We start from the raw sequence: 27,363 nt of genomic DNA, 5'->3' as shown, positions 1-27,363 counted from the left end.
TGGTAATGATGAAATCACACCATTCATTACTGCCCCAGATGCAAGTTTCAATAATTTTAATTATATATACATTTCAAGGACAACAGAGAACCTGTTCTTCCATCTAGGCTGTCCTATTCACTGACCTAATCTTTGAAAATACAAATGAATTATTAAGGCCAGCTCTTACCATTAAAATATTTATCAAACCTTCCCTTAAATTCACTACATCCACCACATTCGAAATAAAACCATTTTCAAAGACCAACCACTCTTTTAGAAAAATAAAGCTATATTAGCTCAAGATGACTATCACCCTTCTAGCATCCATATTTTTGTATCCTCTAGTTATACCATTCTTGACATCAAGTACACTTGAAATGATGCATCAACACTATTAATTCTCTTAACAATCTTAAACACTTCAATGAGATTTCTTCTAATTAACTTTTTTTTAAAAGAAAACAGTTTCACAGATCTCAGCCTTTCCTTGTTTGAAAAACTTTCCATCCAAGATATCATTCTAGTAGCCCTTTTTGAACTATTTCTAACAAATCAATGTCCTTCCAAAGGTAAGACATCAAAGACTGCACTCAATACTTCAAATGCTACTTAACCAATGACCTATATAGTGAAATTATAACCTCTTCAGACGTTTTGTCAATATTTCTGTAGATACAATCTAACAAAACAAGAAATATTTGTTGTGCAATGAGTAGCTGTGTTATTTGGAGACTCTCATGTTTAAAGATAAATTTTTAAAAATTCAATGCAGATACATATTCCTTGTAGAAAAAGGAAGGTGAATGCAAGTTAAAAACCAGATTGTCTCAGAAAAAGTATAAGAGATAAAATTAAAGAAAAGCATCAGAAATTTAGGAACTTTAAACTGATAGAAGGTTTAGCATAAGAAAGTTCGTCAAAAAGAAAATTAGAATATCAAAAAGAATGTGTGAAAAAAGCTTGGCTGAAGATGTAAAAATTAAGAGTAGAGATTTATTTAAATACATTATGAATAAACAGAATATTATGATGAGGTAGAACCCATGAGGGGTGATAAAGGAAAGCTTGTATCTGATTATTATGATTGTTTGTTTGTTTGTTTTGGGCTATCTGTGCTAGTTGTTCTTAATTTAGCAATGTAAGACAAGAGGGAAGGCAACTAGTCATCCCTACCTACTGCCAACTCTTGGGCTACTTTTTTACAAATGAATAATGGGATTTACTGTCACATTACAATGCCCCCATAGTTGAAAGGACGAGCGTGTTTGTGCTATGGGGATTCAAACTTGCAACCCTCAAATTATGAGTCAAATGCCTTAATCCACCTGGCCATGCCAGGCCTGATTATTATAAAATGGCTGAGTTATTAAATTCTACTTTTTCTTCAATTTTTACTAATGAAGATCCAATCATTATTCCTCATCTTGAACATTTGATAGATGGAAACAAGGATGAACAAGATGTTTGTTTTAATTCCGAGTTTATTAAGAAATAATTGGAAAGTTAAAGAATGATTAAGCTCCTGGGCCAGATGATATTTCACAAGAATTTTGAAGGAGGTTAAGGATTGGATATGTGGAACCACTTTCTACTATTTATTGCAAGTGCCCTTGAATAGTGGAGATATGATAGATGATTGGAAGTTAGCTATTGTTATCTTCTTTTCAAGGAAAGAGATAAAACTTTTAGAGTAGTTATAGGCTCATTAATATTACATTAGTTGTTGGAAAACCTTTGGAAAATCTGATAAAATATGCTTCACAAAGTAATCTAACAAAGCTTAGAATTTTATTGGATAGTTAATGTAGTTTTACTAAGAGAAAATCTTGCCAACAAATATTTTGATGTGATTTTAGGAGGTTACTGCTTATGTAGATAAGGAAAAGGGTGTAGATTTAGTGTGTCTGAATTTTCAGAAACCATTTGACAAGGTGCCACATAAAAGTCTTGTAAAAATTCTTTATAAGTGTGGGGGTTAAGTTAATTAATGAGAGAGTAGTTGGATAGAAGAAAGCTGAGGCCTGTTATAAATGAAGTTCAGTGAAACTGGATTGTTATAAGTTAGGTACCTCGTGGTGCACTCTTAGGACCTTTGCTCCTTTTTATTTACATAAATGAAGGAATGTAAATCAATTACTTAAATTTGCTGATGATATTAAGGTCTTGCATGTTGCTGTTTTGCTGTTTTACCAAAGGATCTAGATCATTTAGTGACTTGGGCAAATAAACGGCAGGTATGTTTTATGATAAATGTAAAATTATGCATGATTGGTTATCAAAATTTGAATTACAATTTGGATGAGAATAACCTTCACAGTGTCATAAAAGAAAGGGATATTGGTGTAATGGTTGCTCAGTCTGTTAAGCCATCCAAGCAGTGTACTGTTACTAGTTGTCAGGCAAAAAGGATTTTACTTTGTATCTACAAAAATACTATAATTTCATTGTATAGGTTACTAATTAATCCACATTTGGATTATTTTATTCAGACTTGGGGTCTTTACCTCAGGAAAGGATTCAGGGGAAGATTACAAGAATGGTACTTGAGAAGAAGGGGTTGTCATATGAGAAGAGGTTAAAATCTCTGAAATGTTCTCTCTTAAAAAAATAAAGTTAGAGAGGATCTAATTAAAGATTTAAGATAAGAGGAATTGATAGTGTTGAGTCATCTTTTGCTTAGAGAACTTTATTTTTCTGACAGCTTCTGGAATGATTTGCTTTTGAATTTTGTGGAGGCAGTAATATTAAGAGTTTAGGAGAAAAATTGATATTTATATGAATTAAAAGGGCTATTTTAAGCTTTTTTAAAATTTATTTATTTAATAATTTTAGTTTAATTCTGAGGATGGGACAACCAAGATGGATCCACATGTCCCTAAAAATGTTATCCAAGCTTCCTTGACACCAGCAACAGTGCATTCCTTGGATGGCTTCTCTATCATATTACTGTTAATGTGTCTGTCCTCTAGGTGTTTTTAATATATGATTAAAGTTGCCTGATTAAAAACGTCTTGTTTTAATTATAAAGTTACCAACATTCAGAAAACAAACTACATTTTCATAATTATTCTATATTACAGTTACATTCATTTTTTTTTAAATATAGAACTGACAGTAGAGTTTTCAAAATACATTATTCTCCTACAACTGGTCAAGTGCGGTGTAGAATTGCACGAGCTCCTTCAAAGTAAGTTCACAAAATATTGTAATGCTCTTTATTGATATATATTTTCTTTTCAAATATCTAGCTTAAATAATTTTTCAAATGAATATAATTAACACATAGACTTAAAATTAATCCATTCCAAGCACCATGTAAACAGTTCATAAAGCATGCAATTTAATTTAGTGTATCTCAGTGTAATAAAATATTTTTATTTCTCAAACTATACGGCTATCTTCTGTAGAAAGCAAAAATTATTTGTGTTTATTTAATAGTTGTTATTAATTATACAGAAGAGTTGTATTATTTTTATTTGCATAAAAGTTCTATAAAGTAAAAGTTTATAGAACTTTTAAAAGTTTAGAAGTAAGGGTAGATTCTTTGATTTTTTAAAAATTTTTTATTATGATAAAGATATATATTTATGTCAGTATACAGTTATTATCTTAAAGAAACTGATATTTTAGTAATTCAATTTATCTCTTCAATCCGTTTAAATTGACTAGCTTCAAAATGTTTGCATTCAAAATTACAATCTTTGAATTCTAACAAAATTCTAGAAATTCACCAGAAAAACTAGTAAACCAACATTCCATTGGGAATGAAGACAGTCCACCACCTCCTTATACAGAAAACAGTTCTATGCCACAAGGAACCTCTCTTATGCCAAAACATACAAGTTCTATTGCTGTGACAACCCAACTGAAAGATACTGTGTTATCAGACAACAATAGTAATATCATAGCAAGTTCCAGGCCAATAAGTGGTGTAAAAAGGTTTTAAATATTTATATATTAGACAATATGTTCTTGTATTTTTTCATAAACTCATTTTTCTAGCAGAGTTATTAAAGTTTTCATGAACATTAACTAGTGCAATCACAAATGAATAATTTGTGTAACAAAACAGTTTCATTTCTGTATCTTAAACTATGAGTAAATCTCAACAAAACATTATTAAAACTATGTACAAATGAACTATTTGATGTAACTAATTTTTTAGATATTTTGAAATATTTCCAAAACAAATATGGGTCATTAGTTTGATTACTCATAAATTAAAATTTCAACTATTAACAGGTTTATAGATTTCCATGTGAGATTAATGTGAATAAGGTTGGACAGTTAGTGGAATTTGCTAGTCGATTAACTGTTAGTTGTTGGTGTACATCAGGGATAAAATTCTGCTGGTACTTACTTGGTCTACTTAATAAATTACACTCAATTAATCAATAATTATAACAAAAAATCAATTTGATATGACTTTCCTAACAAAAAATGCTAAAATTGTGGTTTAATACACATGGTGAGCAAACCACAAATTGTCTACTGTGTGCATAACAACAAACAATAGCAGCAAAATAATTTATTATGTAATTCTGTAGGCTCAACTTACCCATCCCAGTATCAAGTATATCCGGTGTTTCACCAATGCTTGGTGAAGGATTTGTACAGGCACAGTTGATTCCTCCTAAAATTAACCACTCATTCATTCAAAATCAGGTAAAACATGATATCATTACTTAATATGAGTTAGTTAAATATAATTTTTATATCTGTGAAGTATGTATTACATATACAACATTATGAAGCACTCATACGTTTTTGTTGATCTTTGCCCTATTGAAATGTTTTGCTACATTTAAAAACTTTTAGATGTTATTAGTAAAATGTATGTATACTCTGTGATAAGTTAAATGTTCTTCAATAACAGGATACTCAGCGAAGGTCAGTAAAGAAAGGTGTGAGGGATATGTTAATCAATTGGATATAAGAAGGCAAAATATTGTTATAAATGTGATGTGGTACCACAGAGCTCAGTCTTACAGGAAGGAATGGTCCATAAGTTACTTAATTTTGTGGATGATATTGAGGTCTTGGCTGTGAGTGTGAGTTGGGCAAATAAATGACAGATGTGTTATAATTATAATAGATGCAAGGTAATGCATGTGGTTTATCATCATTTGAATTATATGTATAATTTGATGGGAATAACCTTAATAGTGTCAGGAAAGAAATGGATCTTGGAGTAATTATCAATTAGTCTCTAAAACTATCCAAGCAGTGTGATGTTGCTAGTGCTATGGAAAACAGGATTTCTGGTTATATCCATAGAAATATTGATACAAGCCTAAAGAAGTTGTAGTATGCATCACTGGTTAGACCACATTTGGAGAATTGTGTTCAGTCTCAGACTCTACCTTAGAAAGGACATTGACTTGTTGTAAAGGGTTCAGAATAAGACTTCCAGAATGGTACCAGAGATGGAGAATTTTCAAACAAGGAGAGATTAAGATTTCTGAAAATATTTTCTATTGAAAAAAGAAGCGTTAAATGGGATCTGACTGGCATGTTTAAGATTGGGAAGGAAATTGCTAGTATTGATGAATCATAATTTATTTTCATACTTAATGGTTAGAATGGTAGGGCTAGGGGACATATTTTGGTAAGGAAAGTGTTATTTTATTATTGTCATTGATTAAAACAAATATAGTATGCCATTTCCTTTGATGTAATGATTGTTACTCGTTTAACATTTCTTCAATTTCTGTTATTATTTCTTCAAACCTGTGAGTAAATTTAATGAGAAAAAAAACTAAACTTTAATTTTGTTTTGAAATTTGATTGTTCTGTCATATATTCTCTTATTGATAAAGTAGAAATTTATGTATCTATGCCAATTTGTTAACAGAATTTAGACACAAAGAACAATAGTAGCACATTACATCCTGAATACACTGGCAGTCAGACAAAGTTACCAAGTGCAAGGTAGGAAAATAACTGGAATATTTTATATTACAGAAATTTTTGTTTATTAAAATGTTACAATAAGAAAAAGATTAACAATAGACTCTTTCAAAGATTGAACATTAATTTATGTATTTCTTAATCCACCAGCTTTATGGTATCATTTAAATTATCCCTTAGTCTAAGTAGAATAAACACATTTCAAATTTTGTCTTAAAAATATCTTTTTCTTAACTTAAGAGTAATCATTAAATAAAATAGGTACTAAGAGATAAATAAATAGAAATTTGCCACTTAGATAATTGTGCATAAAGAATTACAACTTAATTTTTCTTTAATACAAAAATGTCATTACAATGAGTCAGCAAGTTGCTTATAGCGATTATTTCATCAAATAAGATTGACATGAATCTTGCAACAAAGAAAACAGTATTTGCATATTAGAAACATGATACTGTTTTATTTACATTATACATTTATTACTGGATTGTTCTGTTAGCAGCCATTTATACTGGCTGTTTGGAAGTTATGTAATCTGAACCATTGTTTGACAAAAGTCTGTGTGTGTGTCTGCTTATAACTGACAAACTGCCACACATACTGTCACCAAACCTCGCATGTACTGTACTCTTAAGGCTACCAGGGATTGATATAAGGAGGTCCACTTTTGTATTGTACGCCTCTATGTCCTCTCCCCAGATGTCTTTAAATCAGCTACTAATAAATAAAAGAAGAGAACTGAATTATCAAAGGGGAAAATTTCAGGCCACAAAGAATAGTATAACAAATAATACACATGATTTAGGATATTTGATACCAGATAACATAGGTCCCTAGGTATGAAGCTGAAGTAATACAAAATAACTTTTGTTAAAAAATAATTCACTTAACTTTGCATATGTAAAACACTTCATTATGTCACATTATTGAAAAGCATGGCTTATTTCTAATATAAAATTATGTTTCTGATCAATGATGGTTCTTAAATATCCTCAAAATAAGTACTGTTTGCTATGTTAAAAATGTAACACATTTTGTTCCCATTTTATATTATTAAACTGTTGTTATTAGAAACAAAACTTAACTTAAAATTGATAAATGCTTCAAAATAAATTCCATACCTTATAGATCTAATTATTCACTGCTCTTAATAGGTATAATATTAACTTATTTCTTCTATTTTAATAAGAAAAGCAATTTTTGATTTTGTACAGTTTCTTCTTTTTTCTGTTATATAATAACTGTTTGTTGAGACATTTTTCAGTATACATACTTCATGTGATAAATATTCTATCCTTCAAGATTTCAGTTGCTAAAGCATCTAATTACCAAAAGTATTCTTATCAAAAAGCTAAACCTTGATCAATGTGACTACTTGAAAACAAAGCAAAGAAAACCTATTCATCAAGAAAAAAACCTTATATGTGTATAGAGAAGTGAAACTAGTATGGATTGTTCAATGATTTCTATTTTATGTTAGTTATTGATATTTTCTATTTTATTGTTCAAGATAACTGTATTTAAGAAGCTATAAAGGTGCATTTTTCTGGAGATATTTTTGTACAATTATAATTTTTGATTTCACAGAACCTTGAATGGAAAGATTCATATCAGTGGGTTAATTAGTACTACAACAACATCTTCACCACGAGTCACTTTTCAAAGACAAATGAAACCGATTGCTGGAGAGGTGATTATTACATTAATGGCTTACTATTCTTACTTCATTGGCCTTCTTAGTACCTTTCAATTTACCTGCCAATTAAATTATATATTTCTATCAAAAATCATCTAGTTAAGTACAAGATAAAAGTATAAAGCATATACTGCACTGTTAAGCAAAATTAGAATTTGGATTAATATTATTTGTTGGATAATTTTTTTAAAATTACATTCATTTTGTCTACAAAATTTTTATAACACTGATATACTAGTTATATCTATAAGAAATATTAGTTAATATTTACTACTTAAACAACTATAAAGATATTCATTTTATAGAAGTTACTTTTCAAAATTTCCTTTTTTCTTAACTATCCTTTTTCAGGCTTTCAGAAAACCTTTAAATCCAGGATGTTCATATACACCCACAGACTTCTTAAAATCCACAAACGGACCCAATCTACAGTGTCAGGATAATTTGGAAATGAGCACTGAGCTTTAACTAGTTACTATCCAGTTTTTATTGAAATTTTTACCTTTTCCGTAATGTTTTTGCACCTTTATAGTAATTAGAAAATAAATATCAAAACTAAAATAGCCATTGTGCTTTTCACATTTCATTATGGTATAAATTTCAAAAATAACATATGTACAAATATTATTTGTTTAAATTTTTACAACTGTTATAAAATTTATGAAATTTATTATTACCATCTGTAATTTAGTGATGAATAATTTAAATAAAGACAACAATTAAAATCAATGATAAATATTTCAATCTTGGATAAAGACAACTTAAGGCATTTTTACATTTCTCATATGTACTAGAATATTATGCATAAAGCTTTGATATACTTTCAAAAAAATCGTTCCCCTTACAAAGATTCCTATAAAAATAAAGCTTGTACAAGTGCTAAACAATATGCCTATTTTACTTAATTCTTGGTAATTTTAGTACTTTCAAATTACTACATTATTTTGGAAACGTGTATATTTTTGTAAAAAAGACCAATAATTTCTTGTTATGTTTAGAAATAAATAAATAATGTTCTCAGTGAGCCTTAACTAATGTATTTTATATATTTATACATTTTTAACAATTTAACTGATTTTGTATTTAAATGCTCTTAATATTCCAACCATATTTGTACAATAACTTGTGAAATAAGTAATACACAATATCTAATTTTGCACAGATGTTTTAAAATATCTTGTTATATCTGTATTCACATGAACTAGTTAAAATCCTTTATTGAATTTATAATAAAAAAAGTTCTTTATAAAGTGAAAAATTTATTAGTTGACTTAAATGTGAATAATATTTTTATAAATATATATTCTAGCTTTAAGGGCAAGTTCTTTGTTGATATTAACTATTGTTTGTGTAAACAAGTTGTAACTAGTGAAGAATAGGCTCTTTGATATTTTTTTTACTCTTTCAAAGTCCTCCTGTTCAGTACAATATAAAGAAAGGTTGCCGTTGAATGATAGATCTTAACACTCTATAGCACTGTTGTTTCATTGTTTCTTTGAAGTTCTGGCTCTTCTAAGTTACTGGGTGAAAATAAGGCCAAATTTTGGGAATGATGTTTATATAGAAAGAATATGCCTATGATACAACAATTTAAAAATAAACCTACTTGTAGAAATTAACTGAGTCAAGTAATTGAATGTTTGAGGTAACCAGCTTAGGTCCTTTTTTTTAATACTGAAGCTAAATCTTCACTGTAAATGGCTGGCACTTTATACAAAATGAAAGCAAAGTAATGATACATTGCTTAACTTGTTTTCATATATATAATCCACTCTTATATCTTGATACTCCCTTAATTCACTATATTCTTAACATCAAATTCAGAACTTTCTTGATGTTCAAGATCTAATTTTATGCAATGCACACTTTAGTCTAGATAATATATAAATTGAAATGTTAAAATATAGTTCACAACAATATCCTACCAAAAGTCTTGAAAATCTTTAAAAAATATCTGCTTACTATTGTATGTTTTTGTGGGTTCCTGATTATCTGAAAATGAGTTTTTGTTTTTTGGTTATTTTTTGGTATGTTTTCATAACCTTTTTTTTCTATTTCATTAACAGCATTTGTATATACTAAATTTATACTGTGTTGTTTTAATGAATGAAGAATAAGCATATATCATACAGATATTCATCTGTACCTCTTTTTACAAGGTTTATGATTTTAATGTTTCAAGTACTTGAATGGTAGAAACATTTCATTGAAATACTTAAACTTCATTTTTCCAAGATTTGATTGTAATAAAACTTTTTTATTTTGTAAGAGGAAATATGAAGCCTCACAATAAGTATGTTGAATACTAGATAGTGCCATTTGTAAATGATATAGGGGTTATGTAGAAACCAGATTTTTATAATTTTGTTTGTATTTAAATGAATTACATTAAACAATCAATAATATTTTTGCAGTTTGTATTTATGACACATTATTACTTCTGGGTATTGACAAGTTTTTATGTCTTATTTAATATTTTTCAAATGAGACTTTCAATTGAATTTCCAAAACAAGTAACTCATCACAAAGTTAGTTTGAAATTAAGATACTTTTCATGTTAACTAACAGAACTGGACAACTGATACAAGTTATAGGTGCAAATTGTCATTCCTCAGTGAATATTGTCAAGTTCTAATAGTTTGCATATTAAACTGAGTGTTATCAATAATTACCAAAGTATAAGAAATATACTGATAATCCCCTGATAGTTATACTTCTATTGTTTGTTACCTTATCACTTCAACAACTCAAAGTATTCCTTTTATGGATACCACTTAATTTAATTTGTGAAAACTAAACTAGTATTAATGTAATAATACTTGATATTTAGCAAAGTATGTAATTTATTTCAACAAGATTTTTACCATTATCATACTAAAAATCATATCTAATGTTTCAGTTGAATAAAATACTCATAAAAATTGAAACCTAAACAGATAAGTTTACCACTTTGTCATATATGTATATTTTAGTGAAAATTAATGTATTTTGATAAAGTAAGCAAAATCACAAGGAAGGACTGCATTAAAAGTGGCAAATATGAATCTCTGACTAATTATATTACTTTGTTATAACTTAAAAAACAAGCCAAAACAAAAATAAATTAAACAAAAAATGCTGCACTAACTGCAAAGATCCCAGAGTACAAACTATAATGTAGGATTATAAAATTACCCTAGGTTTTGGAGGTGACTACTGAAGTAGATGCACATTTCAGCAGGGATACACCATATATCACTCTTAACCTTCATCTGCCAGTCTCACATTGGAAATAAAAGATTAGTAATAGAAACATAAATTAGGAAAGAGACGTAAGTGCTCAAGTAAACAACATCTCAGATCTATATCGCCCTTCACTGCCTGCAGACAGCTGTAGGAAGGTGACTGCTCTCTGAAGTAATATAAATTGAAATATGGTACTACTATTTGGGGGTAAGGAAGCTGAAAACATGCCTCCCAAAGTTAAAATTCTAGCTCCCAGTTTGATAGAAAAGCAATAATTGATAGCACTGAAGACAAATGATACTACTATGGAACATCCCACCCAGTTATCTAAACAAACTAGTATAGCTCCCAACCACTATGGGTCATTCCATGTCAAATCATCCAGGGGACTGCAGGTGACCCCCACAGAATGCCTTGAAAAAATTCACATGTGCTCATCTACTTATATAATGAAAAATTGCCAAAGATTAGATCAATATCTCTAATAGTTTATGATTTATAGCACTGTAAAATTTAGTTGTTTTTTTTTATTTTTGGCGAATTCATTTTCTGGCAACATTGGCTGCATAAACCTGCAAAAGTAATGGTTGTAGAAGGCTGAAATTTGCTACACTGACTGAATTCACAGAATCCAAAAATGGTCTAAAACTAAGTTTATCTCTCTTAGGATTTTCATAGTAAGGCAATAAAATCACCTGAAAACCCAAAATTGTAAAAAACATTGGTTTATTTAATAAGCCATAGCTCTAAGCCTTAATATGATACAAAGGTAAGTGTTTTTTTCTAATTTCCTATAACATATCAGTTGATAAATCAGCAGTTGTTGTGATTAAAAGTCTGTTAGATCTCCTGTAAAAAATTAATAGCTTGCAACTTTTATGATTTAGCTAAAAATAGCCCTACTTCAGGCCACAGTTTGACCATGTCACCAGTTATTCAGCCTTTTGAGATATTTACTATATATTCTTACATATCTGAATATGATCTACAAAAAAATCAGGATGGTTTTTGTTTGTTTGTTTATAATTTCACACAAAGCTACTTGAGGGCTATCTTCGCTAGCCGTCCATCATTTCGCAGTGTAAGACTAGAGGGAAGGCAGCTAGTCATCACCACCCACCACCAACTCTTGGGCTACTCTTTTACCAACGAATAGTGGGATTGACCGTCACATTATAACGCCCCCATGGCTGAAAGGGCGAGCATGTTTGGTGTAATGGAGATGCGAACCCATAACCCTCAGATTACGAGTCGCACGCCTTAACACGCTTGGCCATTCTGGGCCAAATCAGGATAGTATTCAACCTACTTTTTGAGTTATAATTGTTTAAAGTATCCTCTAACCATACGTTTTTTATTTTAAAAAAATTCAGTTCTGGTGTGTTACTGTGTGCAAATATATCCATACAATTTTGAAAAATACCTGTCAGAAGTTTATGAATCCCACTGAAATATTCTAACCAGCCTTTCACAATGTTAAATAATGAAGTTATAAGAAACAAGAAAGAATTAATTCACTTCTGAACAAGTTTATTGGCATAACTAGTTAGATCACATGGCAATCCAAATATATTATGCATCACAGACATGCAGATATAGCTGAGTTTAAGATTCATAATATAATAAATACAAAGGTTAATCAGACACAAAAAACACAATGCTACAACAGGGTATAACTGAGAAAGATTATAGTTACACCAAACTGCAATAATCACGACAATGAAATGTTTCAAAAACTGCTTTGGCGATAAATCAGCCTTAACAACATCAAATAAACATTGCTTTGTTCAGACAGCTTGAATAAATTTTTGAAATTTGACTTTGATTATGTTGAGATCACTTTGACTTAAAACGTAGTGGCAAGCACTACTGCCTTGCACTGTAGGTGCACTTATCAGACAAAGAATATGTTGGAAAGGAATCCAGCTTTCATCTTTACATGACCTTGCAGACCATGAGAACAGTTTGTTTCTTGATTTCTTCATAAATGACACCAACACATCGGAATGTCCATCTGATCTATCTTTTATGTTTCCCACATAACATTCCTGATTGTATATGCATGCTACATATTTCCCTGGCTGATAATTGTCATTGCTATCATTAGACCCTATTTGAGCTGCTGCAGCATCACTTTCACTGCTACTACCAACAGTTACAACTGTGCACACATCATCATCTGATAGCCTTCTCATGTACAGTTTGTTGGTAGAATAAAGCTATGATGTGACCTGCCACAGTTTTGTATTTTTCATGGTGCTTATGTAGATCAAACTTTACACAATTCTGCAGGACTGATTCCTGATTGACAAGAAAGGACTGAATGCCCTGAATGTGGTCCTTTGCCCAATGGTACATTTCAGAGACACTTAAAATTTGATAATTTATTATTTTTCACAACCTTAATTTTTTAAAGATCATGTTCAGAGATGTAAGAATATATGGTAATGGCTGATTAGAATATTTCAATGGGATCATAAATTATTTCAAAATTGTATGGATACATTTGCACACAGTAACACACCTGAATTGATGTTTTTTTTCAAGTAAACAATGTAGGATCAGAGGATACTTTAAAAACTATTGAACACTATCCTGATTTTTTTTGTAGATCATATTCAGAGATGTAAGAAAATATGGTAAATATCTGAAAAGGCTGAATAACTGGTGACATGGTGAAACTGTGGCCTGAAGTAAGGCTATTTTTAACTAAATCATAAAAAGTTGCAAGCAATTAATTTTTTTACAGGAGATCTAATAGACTTTTAATTACAACAATTGCTGACTTATCAACTGATATGTTATAGGAAATTAGAAAAAAAAACACCTTTGTATCATATTAAGGCTTAGAGCTATGGCTTATTAAATAAACCAATATTTTTTATGATTTTGGGTTTTCAGGTGATTTTACAGCCTCACTGTGAAAACCCTAAAGGAGATAAACTTGGTTTGAAACCATTTTGGATTCTGTGAGTTTAATTCAGTCAGTGTAGCAAATTTCAGCCTTCTACCACCATTACTCTTGCAGCTTTAAGCAGCCAAAGTTGCCCGAAAATGAATTTGCCAAAAATAAAACAAAAGTAACTAAATTTTATAGGGCTGTAAATCATAAACTATTAGAGATATTGATCTAATCTTTGGTAATTTTTCATTATACGGATAAATGAGCACATGTGAATTTTTTCAAGGCATTCTGAGGGGGTCACCTGGAAAATTTTCCAAAATATGGATGATTTGACATGGAATGACCTATTTATTTATTACGTCTGCTGTGACTATCATGCTCTAAACAAGCCTTTATATGCAACAAAGTATACATCTGCATAAAGTAGTGCCAAGTTGTTAAATTACCTTATTCGTAACATTTTGACTTCTGATCCCTAGCGTCACTACTATGCAAGATATACGTTAGACATCTTCCTACATGACTGGTTCAGCAATAAGCTATCACTGAAGTTTCTAAAAAAGCATAAGTCGAATAGCATGCTTACTGGATATATACTACTATCACAGTTTATCATTAAATCTTGTCTTAAAATATCACCTCTCTCTGAATTTATCTACTTACAGATGTAAAACAAATTCTCAAGTTGTAAGTTTCCATCCTCTACTTCAACACAATTTCCTAGCATTTTGACCAGCTGCCCTGTAATATATGTTAATTTTACTTGTATAAATGGTTCAAAGTGTGAGCATCACAAAGTTACTTTATCACACATTTAGGTTAATAAACTTGCAAAAAAAAAAAAAACGCAGTTCATAACTCTAAATTATATATCATGAAAATTTTAATTTCTTAATACCAAAGGAATTCTTTACAAATTCTTATTTTTTATTTCTGTGTTGCATGCATTGCATCTCCCCATTTTTTTTTAATTTTACTTTAATTTACTTTATTTCCTTCTAAAGCTAGCCAATAAGAAATTGAAACTATAGATATCAGTAGGCTAGAAGGTAAAATTTCAAACTCTAACTTCCTGAGCTAATGATTTATAAAAAAAAAAAAAAAAATCTGTAACACACACATATAGGACTCTTCTCATCTTGTCATAGTTTGAATGAATTTATCTATAACTTGAATCATTATTTTAATAGAAATCTTTAAAACTAATAGAAAGAGAATTTTATCCTATATGAGAATCTTCAAATTTTTGTCTTTCTTCTGGTGCAAAATTGTAGACAGTTTAGCTGATATTGTTTATGTGTGATCTATATTGTTGAGTTCTGAGCAGCTAGAATTTTTTTGCATATTTGTGGCTTAGATACGAAAGATCCTTTACATTTATTTCATATTTTCAACTTTCCATTTCATCCTAATTAGTTGATTTTGCTACATTTAATGTTAGGGTAGATAGAATAGCAGATAAGGTGTAGAGTTTCACTCACAAAATACTTGATATTCAAGAGGTTCTAGGAAAGTTATAAGAGAAAAAATGTATTTTTTATCCTTAAAATGAAAATAACGTTGCATTTAGTCAGCATCTGAGTCATACTGACTTGATAAAGATCTTCATCAAAATCTGTAACAGTTTTGTACGAGGGCTGTTCAAAAAATACGCGGACTTACGTCATAAAACAAAATGTACTTTATTTAGAAGTTACAGTTCTCGGACCCCTTCAAAGTACTCTCCTCCCCAACGTACACACTTATCCCAACGGTGTTTCCACTTGTTGAAACAGTCCCGGTACGCTTCTTTTGTAATGTCCTCCAGCTCCTTCGTCGCATTTGCCTTAATCTTGGGAATCGTCTCAAATCTTCTTCCTGTCAAGGGTCTTTTGAGTTTGGGGAACAAGAAACAATCGCAAGGAGCAAGGTCAAGTGAGTAGGGGGGGTGGGAAAGAACAGTGATCGAGTGTTTGGCCAAAAACTCACGAGTTCTGAGGGCTGAATTTCGCAGCAACGCGGTTCATCTTCAATGTTTCGGTCAAAATCTCGTAACAAGATCCAACTGATATCTCACACTCTTCAGCAAGCTCCCTGACAGTCAGACGTCGATTTGCCCGCACCAGGGTGTTGATTTTGTCGACGTGTGGGTCGTCAGTTGACGTGGAAGGACGTCCAGGACGCTCATCATCTTCAATGGACTGTCGACCATCCTTAAAACGTTCATGCCACTTGAAACATGCCGTACGCTTCATAGCAACACCACCGTAAGCCGTGTTAAGCATAGCAAAAGTTTCAGTCGCAGATTTTCCAAGTTTAACACAAAATTTCACAGCAAGTCGTTACTCCTTCAGGTCATTCATTCTGAAATCTGCCAAACGAAAAACTCGAACTTCACTTAAAACCGCGTAGCTAATACACAAATGAAGATATCTGCAATCGGGAAATGGCGTCGTAATCAGCTGATCTGTGCAAACCTAGCAACACCAAGCGGATTCCCCTGGAACCAACTGGAGCCGCGCAATTCAAACAGTCCGCGTATTTTTTGAACAGACCTCGTATAGTGTTCTTGTGATGTTTACTAAAAACATACCAAATATGGTGGGGATATATTCAGTAAATTTGGAATCATAATAACCACACCAATGAATAACATCTTAGGAACTGACCTGGCATAAAACAGCAGTAACAATCTCTTATGATGCATGTTCAGCCCTATGCAACTTTTTAAATAGATCTTTTGTGAACATCTGTATGAACAGGCACATTTTCATGTAGTCCACAACTACAGCATCATTTTGTTTAATCTGCATTTGGTTCATTCAGCAGTACTCTCTAACAACATACCTTTGAAATTCACATTTAACTTATTTAATGCTTTATTTTTTTATTTTGTTGCCCCATCTTCTTTATTCTACAAGGCCTGTTTCTTTTAACCATAGAGTTCATCTAGAAATACACAGATTTTTATATTTGTTTTTCTAAGCTCTTTTTTCATAGGTAATTCTATTAAGTCTAATTGCATTTCTTATAGTGTGTGTCATTACTAAATGCATCTCTTTTTGTAATTCTCTTCAGCCAGTGATTCACACTGTTTCATCTGTACCACATAAAATACTTTTAAACATTTTCATCCATCTCGCTTTAGCCTGTCTAATGAAATAACTCATGCATTATTTCAAACTTATGTAATGTTCTTAGTGAGATCCTTTCATGTTGGCTAAACTTATTTAATGGTAGAAAAAGTGTAAATGCTTTTTAAATGGCTTGAGACACAAAAAGAGAAATATTTCCAAAGTTTAAGGCAGACAGAGCCAATTTCAACAGTAGGTACAAGATTTCACTTATGTTTCAGAAATAAAGAAATAAGTTGTTAACGTTATTCAAACCACACCTAACAATTGAGAAAATGAAAGGTTATATAAGTATCCAGTGTTTTTAGCATTTATAAAAATGAGTGTAAATATAGTTTGGCATTACCAAAACACTTTGAAATAATAACATTTTTATAATGGCCAATAGTGTTGCAAAGACGAGCATAATTTTATGTATTATACTACTGTGTGTTAAAAATGCTGATGGGCTTCCCTGTTTCTTTGATTATTTTGCAAACGCATGTGGTGTTTTCGTTGAAGTAATTACAGATCAGGTCACTTAACTCTGAAAGCATGCTAATCGACCAATTATCCTTTGTTAGTAAACTCTTCAAGGGAATCCTAAATTACACAATGTCCGAGAAATATGCTCCTGGTAGTTTATAAGATTGTTACAAGACTGTCAGTTAAGGCTACTGAACTCGCTAAGAAGTTTAAAGCAGTAGCCTCCTAACAGAAATGTACATTAATCAACGTATTTAATGACGAGGTTATATGCAGTTAACATAGAGTTAACTAGGATTAAGCTCCTAGTTACGACAGTATGCCCTTTAACTTACACCTTCAAAACAATTATCACTATTAAATTGTTGGTAAACAATTACAGAAAGGACAGACTGAAAAAATAGCTGGTTAGTAAAAATAAAGATGTTGAGAGATGTGTAAATATCTCAAGAACAAACCAAAAAGAGAATACTTGTAACATAACATCCTATATGTAACTTCATAAAAAGAACCAGAAGAGAAAAAATTCTAAATGCCTTTCTGAGATAAAAGATATAATAACTGAATGAGGAATCTTCATGTAGATATTTAGCTAGGTAACAGATTCAGGTATGCCTGGATGAACATAGAAATAACATTAAAATATCTTCACATTCGACAACTACCTGAATCACTAGTTTCCCCAGATAAATTGTACCAATGCCATCTGGAACACCGGACTCTTACATACTGAGAATAGTTACTACTACTTTTAACAGTTAGGGCTTTCAACTCAAAATATACAAACTGTCAACTCACTGGAGATACTGCTTAGGTATTTTTGTGGGATGAAATTGTTGAAGTAAGCACTGGAGTTTTTCCAAACATATTATATTTGCGCTTTGCCTTCCCTGCTTATGTCCATCAACTTTATTTACATTCAATTTATGCTTATTAAGAATTGATTCATATCAATATAAACATAGAAAATAGCTGTTTGTAATCAATAACATCGGTTTTGAACTAGGTCTTCTCTTTTTGCTGACAGTATATTACTTTCTTCCTTCGCCTCTCATGGTTTATTCTTTCTCTCACTCATATCTTCCGGAGTTTTTTTTTTTATTTATTTCCTTGGACTCCTATATTTCTTTCTCAAACTTGATTCGAACTGGTTCCTTCACTTGTAACTTTGCATGTTTTCCCAATATATTGGATGATTCTGGTATGGAGCCTGTAGTCTCCATACCAGATGAATCTGAAAAATAGCTGCTATATTCACTTTCTCAATTCACTTTCTAATAACTCAAGTACTGTAAAACCAGCCCTAGATTAACCATTAAGTAAAATAAGCACGTGCTTAGGGTATCAAGGGAAGGGGATTTTCCCCGAGCTATCTATCATGCCCTTAACTCTTTCACTGCCACACTCAACTTAAGTCGATTTTTTTTTTTTTTTTTTTTGTAATTGTCCTTATCTGCCTTGTTCGACTTTATTCTGTATTGGTAAAAAAGTGTTTTCTTTGACTCAGTCTCAGTGACTATAGTTTCGGGAAACTACTAAACTATGTATCTGAAGTACGAAGTCATTGATTTGCGAAATATTACTGTAAGAAACAGTACAAAATGTTGATAAAACTTCAGGTAAAAGATGATCGTATGTTAAGATGTATGACCTTGAAGACGAAATATTTTACCCAATCATTCCTTTTGTTGTGGCTATTTAAAAGAAATTTTAGACAGTGGAACTGTTTTGTTTTACCTTTTACTGGTTTATTCAGTCACATCTACAGAAAACTAAGATAATAAAACAACAGAAACATAAGTCAAACGAAATGGTGTGAGATGTGTACAGAGACGTAGCTAGTTTAATGAATTTTTCGGCTTCTGTTTATGTACGTTATATTTGTGTTATTGTCTCGTTTGTTTTAGTTTTACTTGCGTTAGCATTGTATTATTCATGTGTGATTTGTAATATTTTTATAAGTGTGTTTCTCACTGAAGCTCTTCTGAGCCGTACTTTTTTTTACTTCAAACAACTTGCTGTAAAAAAAAACCTTTCTGCGTGAGTACGTGTTTTGAAATTAATCATACCAAGAAAAAATTTAAAAAGGAATGCAACTGTAGCAATGCCACCGTTCATAGAATACATGTAACCTATAATAGCAATTGGACATGTATGCATTCTCTTGTGATTATGTAATAGTATAAACAGATCTAAAGTTGAGATTTACGTAGGGGATAAATACAAGGGTGCCCGGTCTTAACTTTAATTAAAGTCAATTTAGAATTGTCTGAAAAAGTGCATGAATTGAACAAGTTCAGGTAAGCAAAGTTAGTACTGAGTACTGGGCTTAACGTTAGTGGCCTCTGTTGCAGTGTATCAGCATCAGGCCTAATGTTAATGTTGTTATCTGAGAAATAAGTTACAATAACGTTAGGACTAAGTACTGAAACTAGTTTAGTCTAAGAACACTGGAAACGCTACTGTAGCCTGGAATAATGAAGTGGACTATTTGTAATTTAAGGCCGTCGTTTTGAATTTTCCTTCTCATCCAGGCAGGCAGATGAAGTTTTGGATATATGCTTATTTTGTCGATGTATGGTTTGTTGGCTCATCTAAAGTCCTCAGGTCAAAACTGAGCTCAAAGTTGAGGTTACAACTTATTCAGATATTTGATTAGAATAAAGGTACACTAACTTATGCCTAACCCAGTATTTAGTAGTTCAATGTGCAGTACAGTTTAAAATTGATTGAGTTATGTATGTGTACCAGTACAGAATGATCACTGTGTATATAGGCTACTACAGTATCTGTTGTTGATCACAAATTGTTTTAGAATACTTTTTGGCCCTCAATGGATTTGCATATTACCATTGACTTTGCTTCTTGCATACAGCTACACAGCAACAACATTAATGAAACGTTTGCAATGACTGAAAATTAATTCTTCTAAAATGGATTGAAGCCAGTCTCGAATCGATTCGAGACTGGTCTCGAATGGTTTTCAACCAATCAAAATGCAGCAAATCAGTAAAAGTATTTATGAATTCATGTTTATGTGCTGATAGACCTAAGTCCTTGGATAACTTTCTGACAATCTTTGTCTAAATGTATACCTAGAGTTTAGTATGTTTGATTGTTTTACCAACGTTTTTCTTCATGAAGCCCAGTGTTGTTCTGATCATTATAACCAAATATGATTCATATTCTTTTACATTGTTTTTCTTAATTTATGTTTCTGAATTTTTTAGACTACAAGATGAAACGTGTTCAATTAAGTGGTGCGCAAAAGAGAAAACTGGCAATAAAGAACCAACAAAAGGGTTTAGATTTAGTGGACAAGGATGGAAGGCTGACTAATTTTTTCACTCAATTTACACAAGATGATCTTCCAAATCAAAACCCATTTCCGCTATCAGAAATTACTTGTACTGCATTTTTTCTACTTCAAGGTCAGAACATGGTGATGACGTTGAGGTGTAAGGCTAGCTCAACTGGCACAAGTCTCACAACTGATCTCACTTTGCCTGTAAATTTTCCTGATATTCCTAGTGTTAATGTGGATGCACGCTGCTTTACAAGACTGTCTGAAGTTAAAATAACTGCTGAAAATGGAAGTCTGCTGGACTGTGGTAAAATGCTTCAGTCTACAAAAGATGAAGAAACTAAAGCAAAAGATCTAGGGTTGTGGCTCGATTTCTCTGCTGCTGATGTGGCTCATTGGATTGCTTGTGGACTCACTGACTGTCCATAACACAATGGGCCATTTGGCAAATTTTGCCATACTTTCAATAGTGGAAAACCAACGAGATAATGTTCGCAAAAACTTTTCTTTGGGGTAAAAGCCAATGGTAAGCAATACAAGAGATAGTGGTTATTGTATTCATCATTAACAGGGTCAGTTTACTGCTTTGTTTGTTAACTTTTTGCCCTTAAATTTTCCTTGCGTTTTGTTGAAAGAGAAGGGTTCAGTGACATGCGAAATACTATTGTAATTGATTATCATGAAAGAAGCACAACTCACCGATACTCTATGCTAACATACTTAACTCGCAGACAAGGTTTAGGCTTGCAACAAGAGTTGGTAAAACAAGTTGAAGAAGAGTGCAATTACTGGGAATATGTCTTGGAGCGTGTAATAGCTGTTATTCGTACGTTATCTGAACGTAGCCTGGCTTTTCGAGGAACAAATGAAAAATTTGTTTCATTGCAGAATGGGAATTTTTTAGGGTTGCTTGAGCTCATAAGTCAGTTTGATCCAGAGCACATTTTGAAACATGGAAATTCTGGAAACGGAAATCCTTCTTACTTGTTCAAAACTACCTATGAAGACCTCAGAAGGTCCACGCATTCATTATTGATGTTGTAAATCCTTCTGGTTATTTTCGCTTGTCTGTTGACTCGACGCCAGATCTATCACATATAGATCAGTTAAGTGTTGTACTTCGATACTTAAAAGATGGGCAGCCTATTGAACACTTTTTAAACTTTATGGAACTGAAATACCATACCGGTGAGAAAATAGCAAACCAGTTATTGCAATACTTACATGAAGTTTGCAAAGTTAATTCTTGAAAATGTAGGATCAGTCTTACGATAGTGCTGCTAACATGTCTGGGCGGTATAAGGGGATGCAGAAAAATAATTTAGAAGAAAATAAGTTTGCTATATATATGCCCTGTGCAGCCCATTCACTAAATCTGGAAGGCCGAAATGCTGTTGACTGCTGTCAAATGGCATTTATTTTTTTCTCTACAATGTATTTGCTCTATACATTTTTTCAGCCTCAACCAGACAGTGGAAAATTCTTGTAGCTTTTTTCGGAAATGAAAGTGAGTTAAAATCCTTATTTGATACCAGATGGATGGCATATGCTGTGGCAACAACAGCAATTTTGAAGTATTTCTTTAATATTTTGGAAGCTTTAAAATATCTAGTTGAAGACCAGTCACAAAAGGGAGACACTAGAAGAAAAACAGACAATGTTGCAAATAAAATGCGAGAGCTATAATTTGTTTTTATGTTGATTATGTGGGATAAGATTTTGCAAAAGTTTCATAAAGCAAGTCAAGTTCTGCAACATGGTGATGTGAACTTAAAACCGTGCAGCTCTTTACGGATCACTAGCTGACCAACTACGCACTTTAAGGGATGACTTTGAAAGATTTGAAGCAGTTGCAAAGGAAATACTACTAGATGTTGATTACAATGCAGCTCTAACTCGCCAACGTGTCAGAAAGAAGGTACTCAATGATGGAGATACACAAGAAGTAGATCTGAATACCAGAGGTAAATGTCATATCACCACCTTTTACACAATTGTTGACAAACTGGAAACCCAGATGAGAAGAAGAGGAGAGGTATACAAAGAAATAGAAACATATTTTCTTTCCTAAGTGATGTGACAAATGATGTCATCATCAGCTGAGACTGAAAGGTACTCTCAGTGTTCCAAAAGCTGACTGGTGCTTACCCAGAAGACTTGGACACTAATCTCTCTGCCGAACTTCAGTAGTTTCATTTATACGTGCGTCATGAGTTCAGTGCAACAAAAACCTTAAAAAACAGATTCAGTCATGCTGAACTTTATAAAATAATTTCAGAAGGCAAAATTGAGTGTGCGTTTCCAAACGTAGACATTTTATTGCGTATGTTTCTAACATTTATGATAACAATTGCACAGCTGAGCTTTCATTTTCTCAACTCAAGCATACTAAAAATCCGAACAAAACAACTTTGCTACAAGACAGGATGGATGTCTTGATTTTGCTAAGTATAGAAGCAGAATTGCTAAGACATATTAGTTTTGAGGACTTGATCAAAGACTTAGCAAAAAATTTAAATAAATATTAAGGTATGAGTAAATAATTTGCTTATAGGGTTTTAAGTTCAAAGCAATACATTGTTAACGTCAAAGGAGAATTTTTTGAATAAAAGGGTTTTGAGTAAATTTTTCATTTTTGTTAACATCAAAGTTAACATCAAAGTGATAATTGTTAACTCAGCGTAAAACAAATATACAGTAAAAATAATTCGTTTTAATTATCATTAATCAAAGAAGTGATTTCCCTCATCATTTCTAAATTAAAGGCCTCAGTCATTGATTGATTTTGATCCATGCCCAATCTGTTAAATAAATAAAACATTTTATTTAATATAGTTGTGGGGTCTGAACTGGACGAAAACTGAAGATGGGTTATAAATGTTCAAACTTTTATTTCACTTTCAGCACTTAATGATTCATCCCCATCGCACCAAACATGCTCACCTTTTCAGCCTGGGGGCGTTATAATGTGACGGTCAATCTAACTATTCGTTGGCAAAAGAGTTGGCGGTTAATTGTGATAACTAGCTGCCTTCCCTCTTGTCTTACATTGCCAGATTAGGGACGGCTAACGCAGATAGCCCTCGTGTAGCTTTGCGCAAAATTCAGAAACCTACTGAGTCTTAATGTCTTGTCAGTTAAGTAATGGATGGGCCTAGGGGGGGCACCATTGTTGGGCTGCGCTTAGGGCATCAGTTGCCCTTAACTCGGCCCTGTGTAAAACCCTAATACTTTAAACAATAACCAAAACTCAGTAGTTTTCATACACACATTAAACTTTAACCAATATTATCTTTCAACTAACTTCATAACAAATGTTATGCGTCACAATGTGAAATAACCTGAAAGAAAGTTAAATGATAATTTAAAATTAGTAGTTAAATAAATGTGGATACGCATATAATTTATATTTGCCACCAAGAATTTTCTGCTGATGTCGAGAATATATGGTATGAAGCAGTATATAGTTTCGTGATTTTTTAAATTCGTGGGGTATATTTACTTTTGTTAGTTGATTTTGCTTTTTGTCTAGGTGTGTGTGTATTATGTTTTCTAAGGTTTATGTTAGTGAAGTATTGTTTTATTTTGTCGCTAATTTTATCTGGTGAGCATAGTTTTATGGCTGTGTTTATTTGGTTTCTTTATATGTTGAGTTTTTGTTGTGTTTCTTGTGCTGAATCCCAAGGAATGTATAATCCAGTATGGGTGATTTTTCGATTTATTTCTGTTTTAAATTGTATATCAGTTATTGTAATTTTTAGGCTAATAAATGATATGTGATTGCTTTCTTGCTGTTCATATGTGAAGTTAATGTTGGGATGTATAGAGTTAATTATATAGAGTTTATGTGATTGAAAAAATTATGTGTGCGTTCTGTAAATGTGAATCTCGTATTTGTGTCGTCTACATATCTGTACCAGTATAGTGGTGGATGTAATGCTTTGTTAATTGCTTGTGTTTCAACTTGTGTCATAAAGAAGCCTTACTTATACAGCAACTCAAGCCCAAAATAAACCAATATAAAGGAACACCTTAATACCTATATTAATAAATACAACCAAACATCTAAGCACGCCCTCTATATTTCTAAACTGAATTAAACAACCTCCTTCAAACATGCGGTTAGCCATCGGTCAGTTACCTCTTTCTTTTTTTGTGAGCCTGATGATGACCGAAGAAGGTCGAAACGTTGTTTGCTCCTTTACATAGAATTTTCTCAATCCATACCAGCCGATTTTACATATACACTACACACATTTTTTATTTATTTTTCCTTTTCTTATATTTTCATCTTTCGAAACTCTACTCAAATAAGTTGTTAAGTCTGACAACGCAATATGCATATTTTTTTTTATGTTCATTGGTTTTACGATTATGGCCAGCAGTGTATATAGCTTGTAATTATTGTTTTTCATGATAAGAAATAAAAAGATTGGACAGAAACACCGACAATTTAAAACTCATAACAACACCATCAGTTTGATCACATAGGTTACCATTAAAAGGGAAATGAGATTTCTCAGTTTCAAAGCTCATCAACTCCAAAAATATTGATTTGGAGATGGGCAAGTTATCAGAATTGTTGTTAAAAGTTAAATCACCATTGACTGCATAGTTTCTTTCAATGGTATGTTTGTATACAGTGGTTCAACATCAAAGTTAGCGCAATGAACATTGCTATAAAACCTCAATTATTATATTTTGTAATAACGTACAAAGCTGTCTTTCAAACTATATTCAACTAAAATTCAGCCAAGGTATGTTAAACACTATAGATCGCGACAGTTTGTTTTGGCCTGTTTTGAATTTCGCGAAAAGCTATACGAAGGCTATCTGCGCTAGCCGTCCCCAATTTAGTACTGTAAGACTAAAAGGAAGGCAGCTAATCATCGGCAACTTTTAGGCTACTCCTTTACCAACAAATAACGGGATTGTCCCCGTCACATCATACATGCTTGCCCTTTCAACCGTGTGGGCGTTATAATTAACAGTTAATCCCACTATCCATTGGTAAAATAGTAGCCCGAGAGTTGGGGGTGGATGGGGATGACTAGGTGCCTTCCCTCTAGTCTTACACTGTAGGTTTGCGCGAAACTCAAACTAGGAAACGTCAAATTAAATTAAAATAAGTTTGTCACAACATTGTTTATTTATGTCAGCAACTGATGTTATTTTACGAAATATGAAAATTAATTTAAGTTTCAAACGAAAGTAAGAAACATCTACATTGTAAACTAAGTTCTCCTCTTGTGTATGTTGAAATCCTAACTATAGGATAAAGCTATGAGACAAGATAAACTAATCAAACTTAATTCCACCTAATCTAAATACAAAATCTTCTCTTCCGTATAGAAATGATATTATAAAAATTAAAAAATATTGATATAAAAATTAGAAAAAATACAAATAAGTAAAATAAAAATAAGTATATGAACAATTGTATTCAGCTTACATCTAAACAAAGCAGTTTTTAAACTTTTTTTCAGTCGCTGATGTGGGTCAACAACTTTTTTTATAGAGACAAATATATTCAATTCTGACTGTTCATTGATAGATATGGATGATAGACAGATTTGTAGAGTTGGCCAAATAAATTATATTTAATTTATATTGGTATTTCTTCTTAATGGGCACCTACTATCAAATACCCTCTGAAAGTTTAATTAACCTTGTTTTTCCCTCTCTCATACTGACATTATGATGACTACTATTATGTTTTTGTATAATTTAAGTAATCATGTGGTATATTACATGATCGGCGATTCTATATATACAACTACACACATTGGGCTGTAAGTACGAGTCAGAAACAAAATAGTCATTTGTAATAGTTCATTTGTCCATCCCAAAGACTTTATGTTACACCCTTCAAGCGGTTTTATTTGGCTTTAAAATGTTCATTGTTAAGCACATAACTTATAAATTTGTAGTACATGAAGCAAGAGTGCTATTTTAGTCTATTGTTTAGTATTCAGAAAACATTTCTTTAGTTACTAACATTTTATACTGATGATTGAACAGTAATTCAACAAGAAACTGTTGAATACTCATACTTTTAAACTCTTTTAAGATCCAAAATTCGATAGATCACTTCAATAACATTTTATAGCCAGTAAACAGCACTAAAAATATTAACTGAAGGATAGTGTATTAATAATGAACTTACAATAATGTTTGATATTTATAATATATTCCTATATGTTTTGAAATATTTGACTGTGGGAAAGGCTAGTGTGGAGAAACAATTAGAAAATATTTTATTGAAAATGAATAATTTCATCAATTATCTAAGTGTTTTGAAATCTATATATTTTTGGATCCTTCTAAACTGTTTATTTTTTTTTCAAAAGAAACGTTTAATGGCACTTTTATTCAAACAAAAAATAAACAACGCCGTTTATTAACTATTTTAATAAACCCTATTTATAACTATCAGCTTAATTATGATTATGTGACATAATCATGTCACACCAGATTATCATCACGAAGGTAAACCCATCCACTATGAACAAACAGATAGCATTTCTCAGAACTTCCCTGAAAACTTTAGCAAACTAATAACCGAAACTTATGTTTCTTTTAGAAAACGGGGATATCTGTTGTGTTTACTGTGGGGAATCGAACGCTGGCTTAAATCGTTTTAAGTGAGTACACTTATACTGTTTCACTGAAGGACACTGAAAGTTATGATAGAAAGTGGTTAGTAATTACTATCTAAATAATTTTTTCTTCACTAACTAATAACTACTATGGTGATCATGTT

At 31.7% G+C, this 27,363-nt stretch overlaps 1 protein-coding gene across 3 annotated transcripts in view; it reads left to right on the top strand.

Moving 5' to 3' along the window:
* LOC143249724 (band 4.1-like protein 4) overlaps positions 1-10,636 on the top strand; it is a 158,657-nt gene extending 148,021 nt beyond the window's left edge. For all 3 annotated transcript variants that reach the window (XM_076500040.1, XM_076500039.1, XM_076500038.1), the window contains 6 exons: positions 3,089-3,169; positions 3,706-3,921; positions 4,530-4,647; positions 5,837-5,913; positions 7,480-7,582; positions 7,940-10,636. In XM_076500040.1, coding sequence (XP_076356155.1) covers positions 3,089-3,169; positions 3,706-3,921; positions 4,530-4,647; positions 5,837-5,913; positions 7,480-7,582; positions 7,940-8,056 — 712 coding nt within the window. In that variant the 3' untranslated portion in view covers positions 8,057-10,636. The remainder of the gene's footprint in view (positions 1-3,088; positions 3,170-3,705; positions 3,922-4,529; positions 4,648-5,836; positions 5,914-7,479; positions 7,583-7,939) is intronic.
* Positions 10,637-27,363: the final 16,727 nt, after the last annotated feature.

Source organism: Tachypleus tridentatus, chromosome 4, assembly GCF_004210375.1.
Source record: "Tachypleus tridentatus isolate NWPU-2018 chromosome 4, ASM421037v1, whole genome shotgun sequence".
Taxonomy (NCBI): Eukaryota; Metazoa; Arthropoda; class Merostomata; order Xiphosura; family Limulidae; genus Tachypleus; species Tachypleus tridentatus.
Note: the sequence above shows the minus strand (reverse complement) of the source record. Positions and strands in the feature narration are given on the sequence as shown.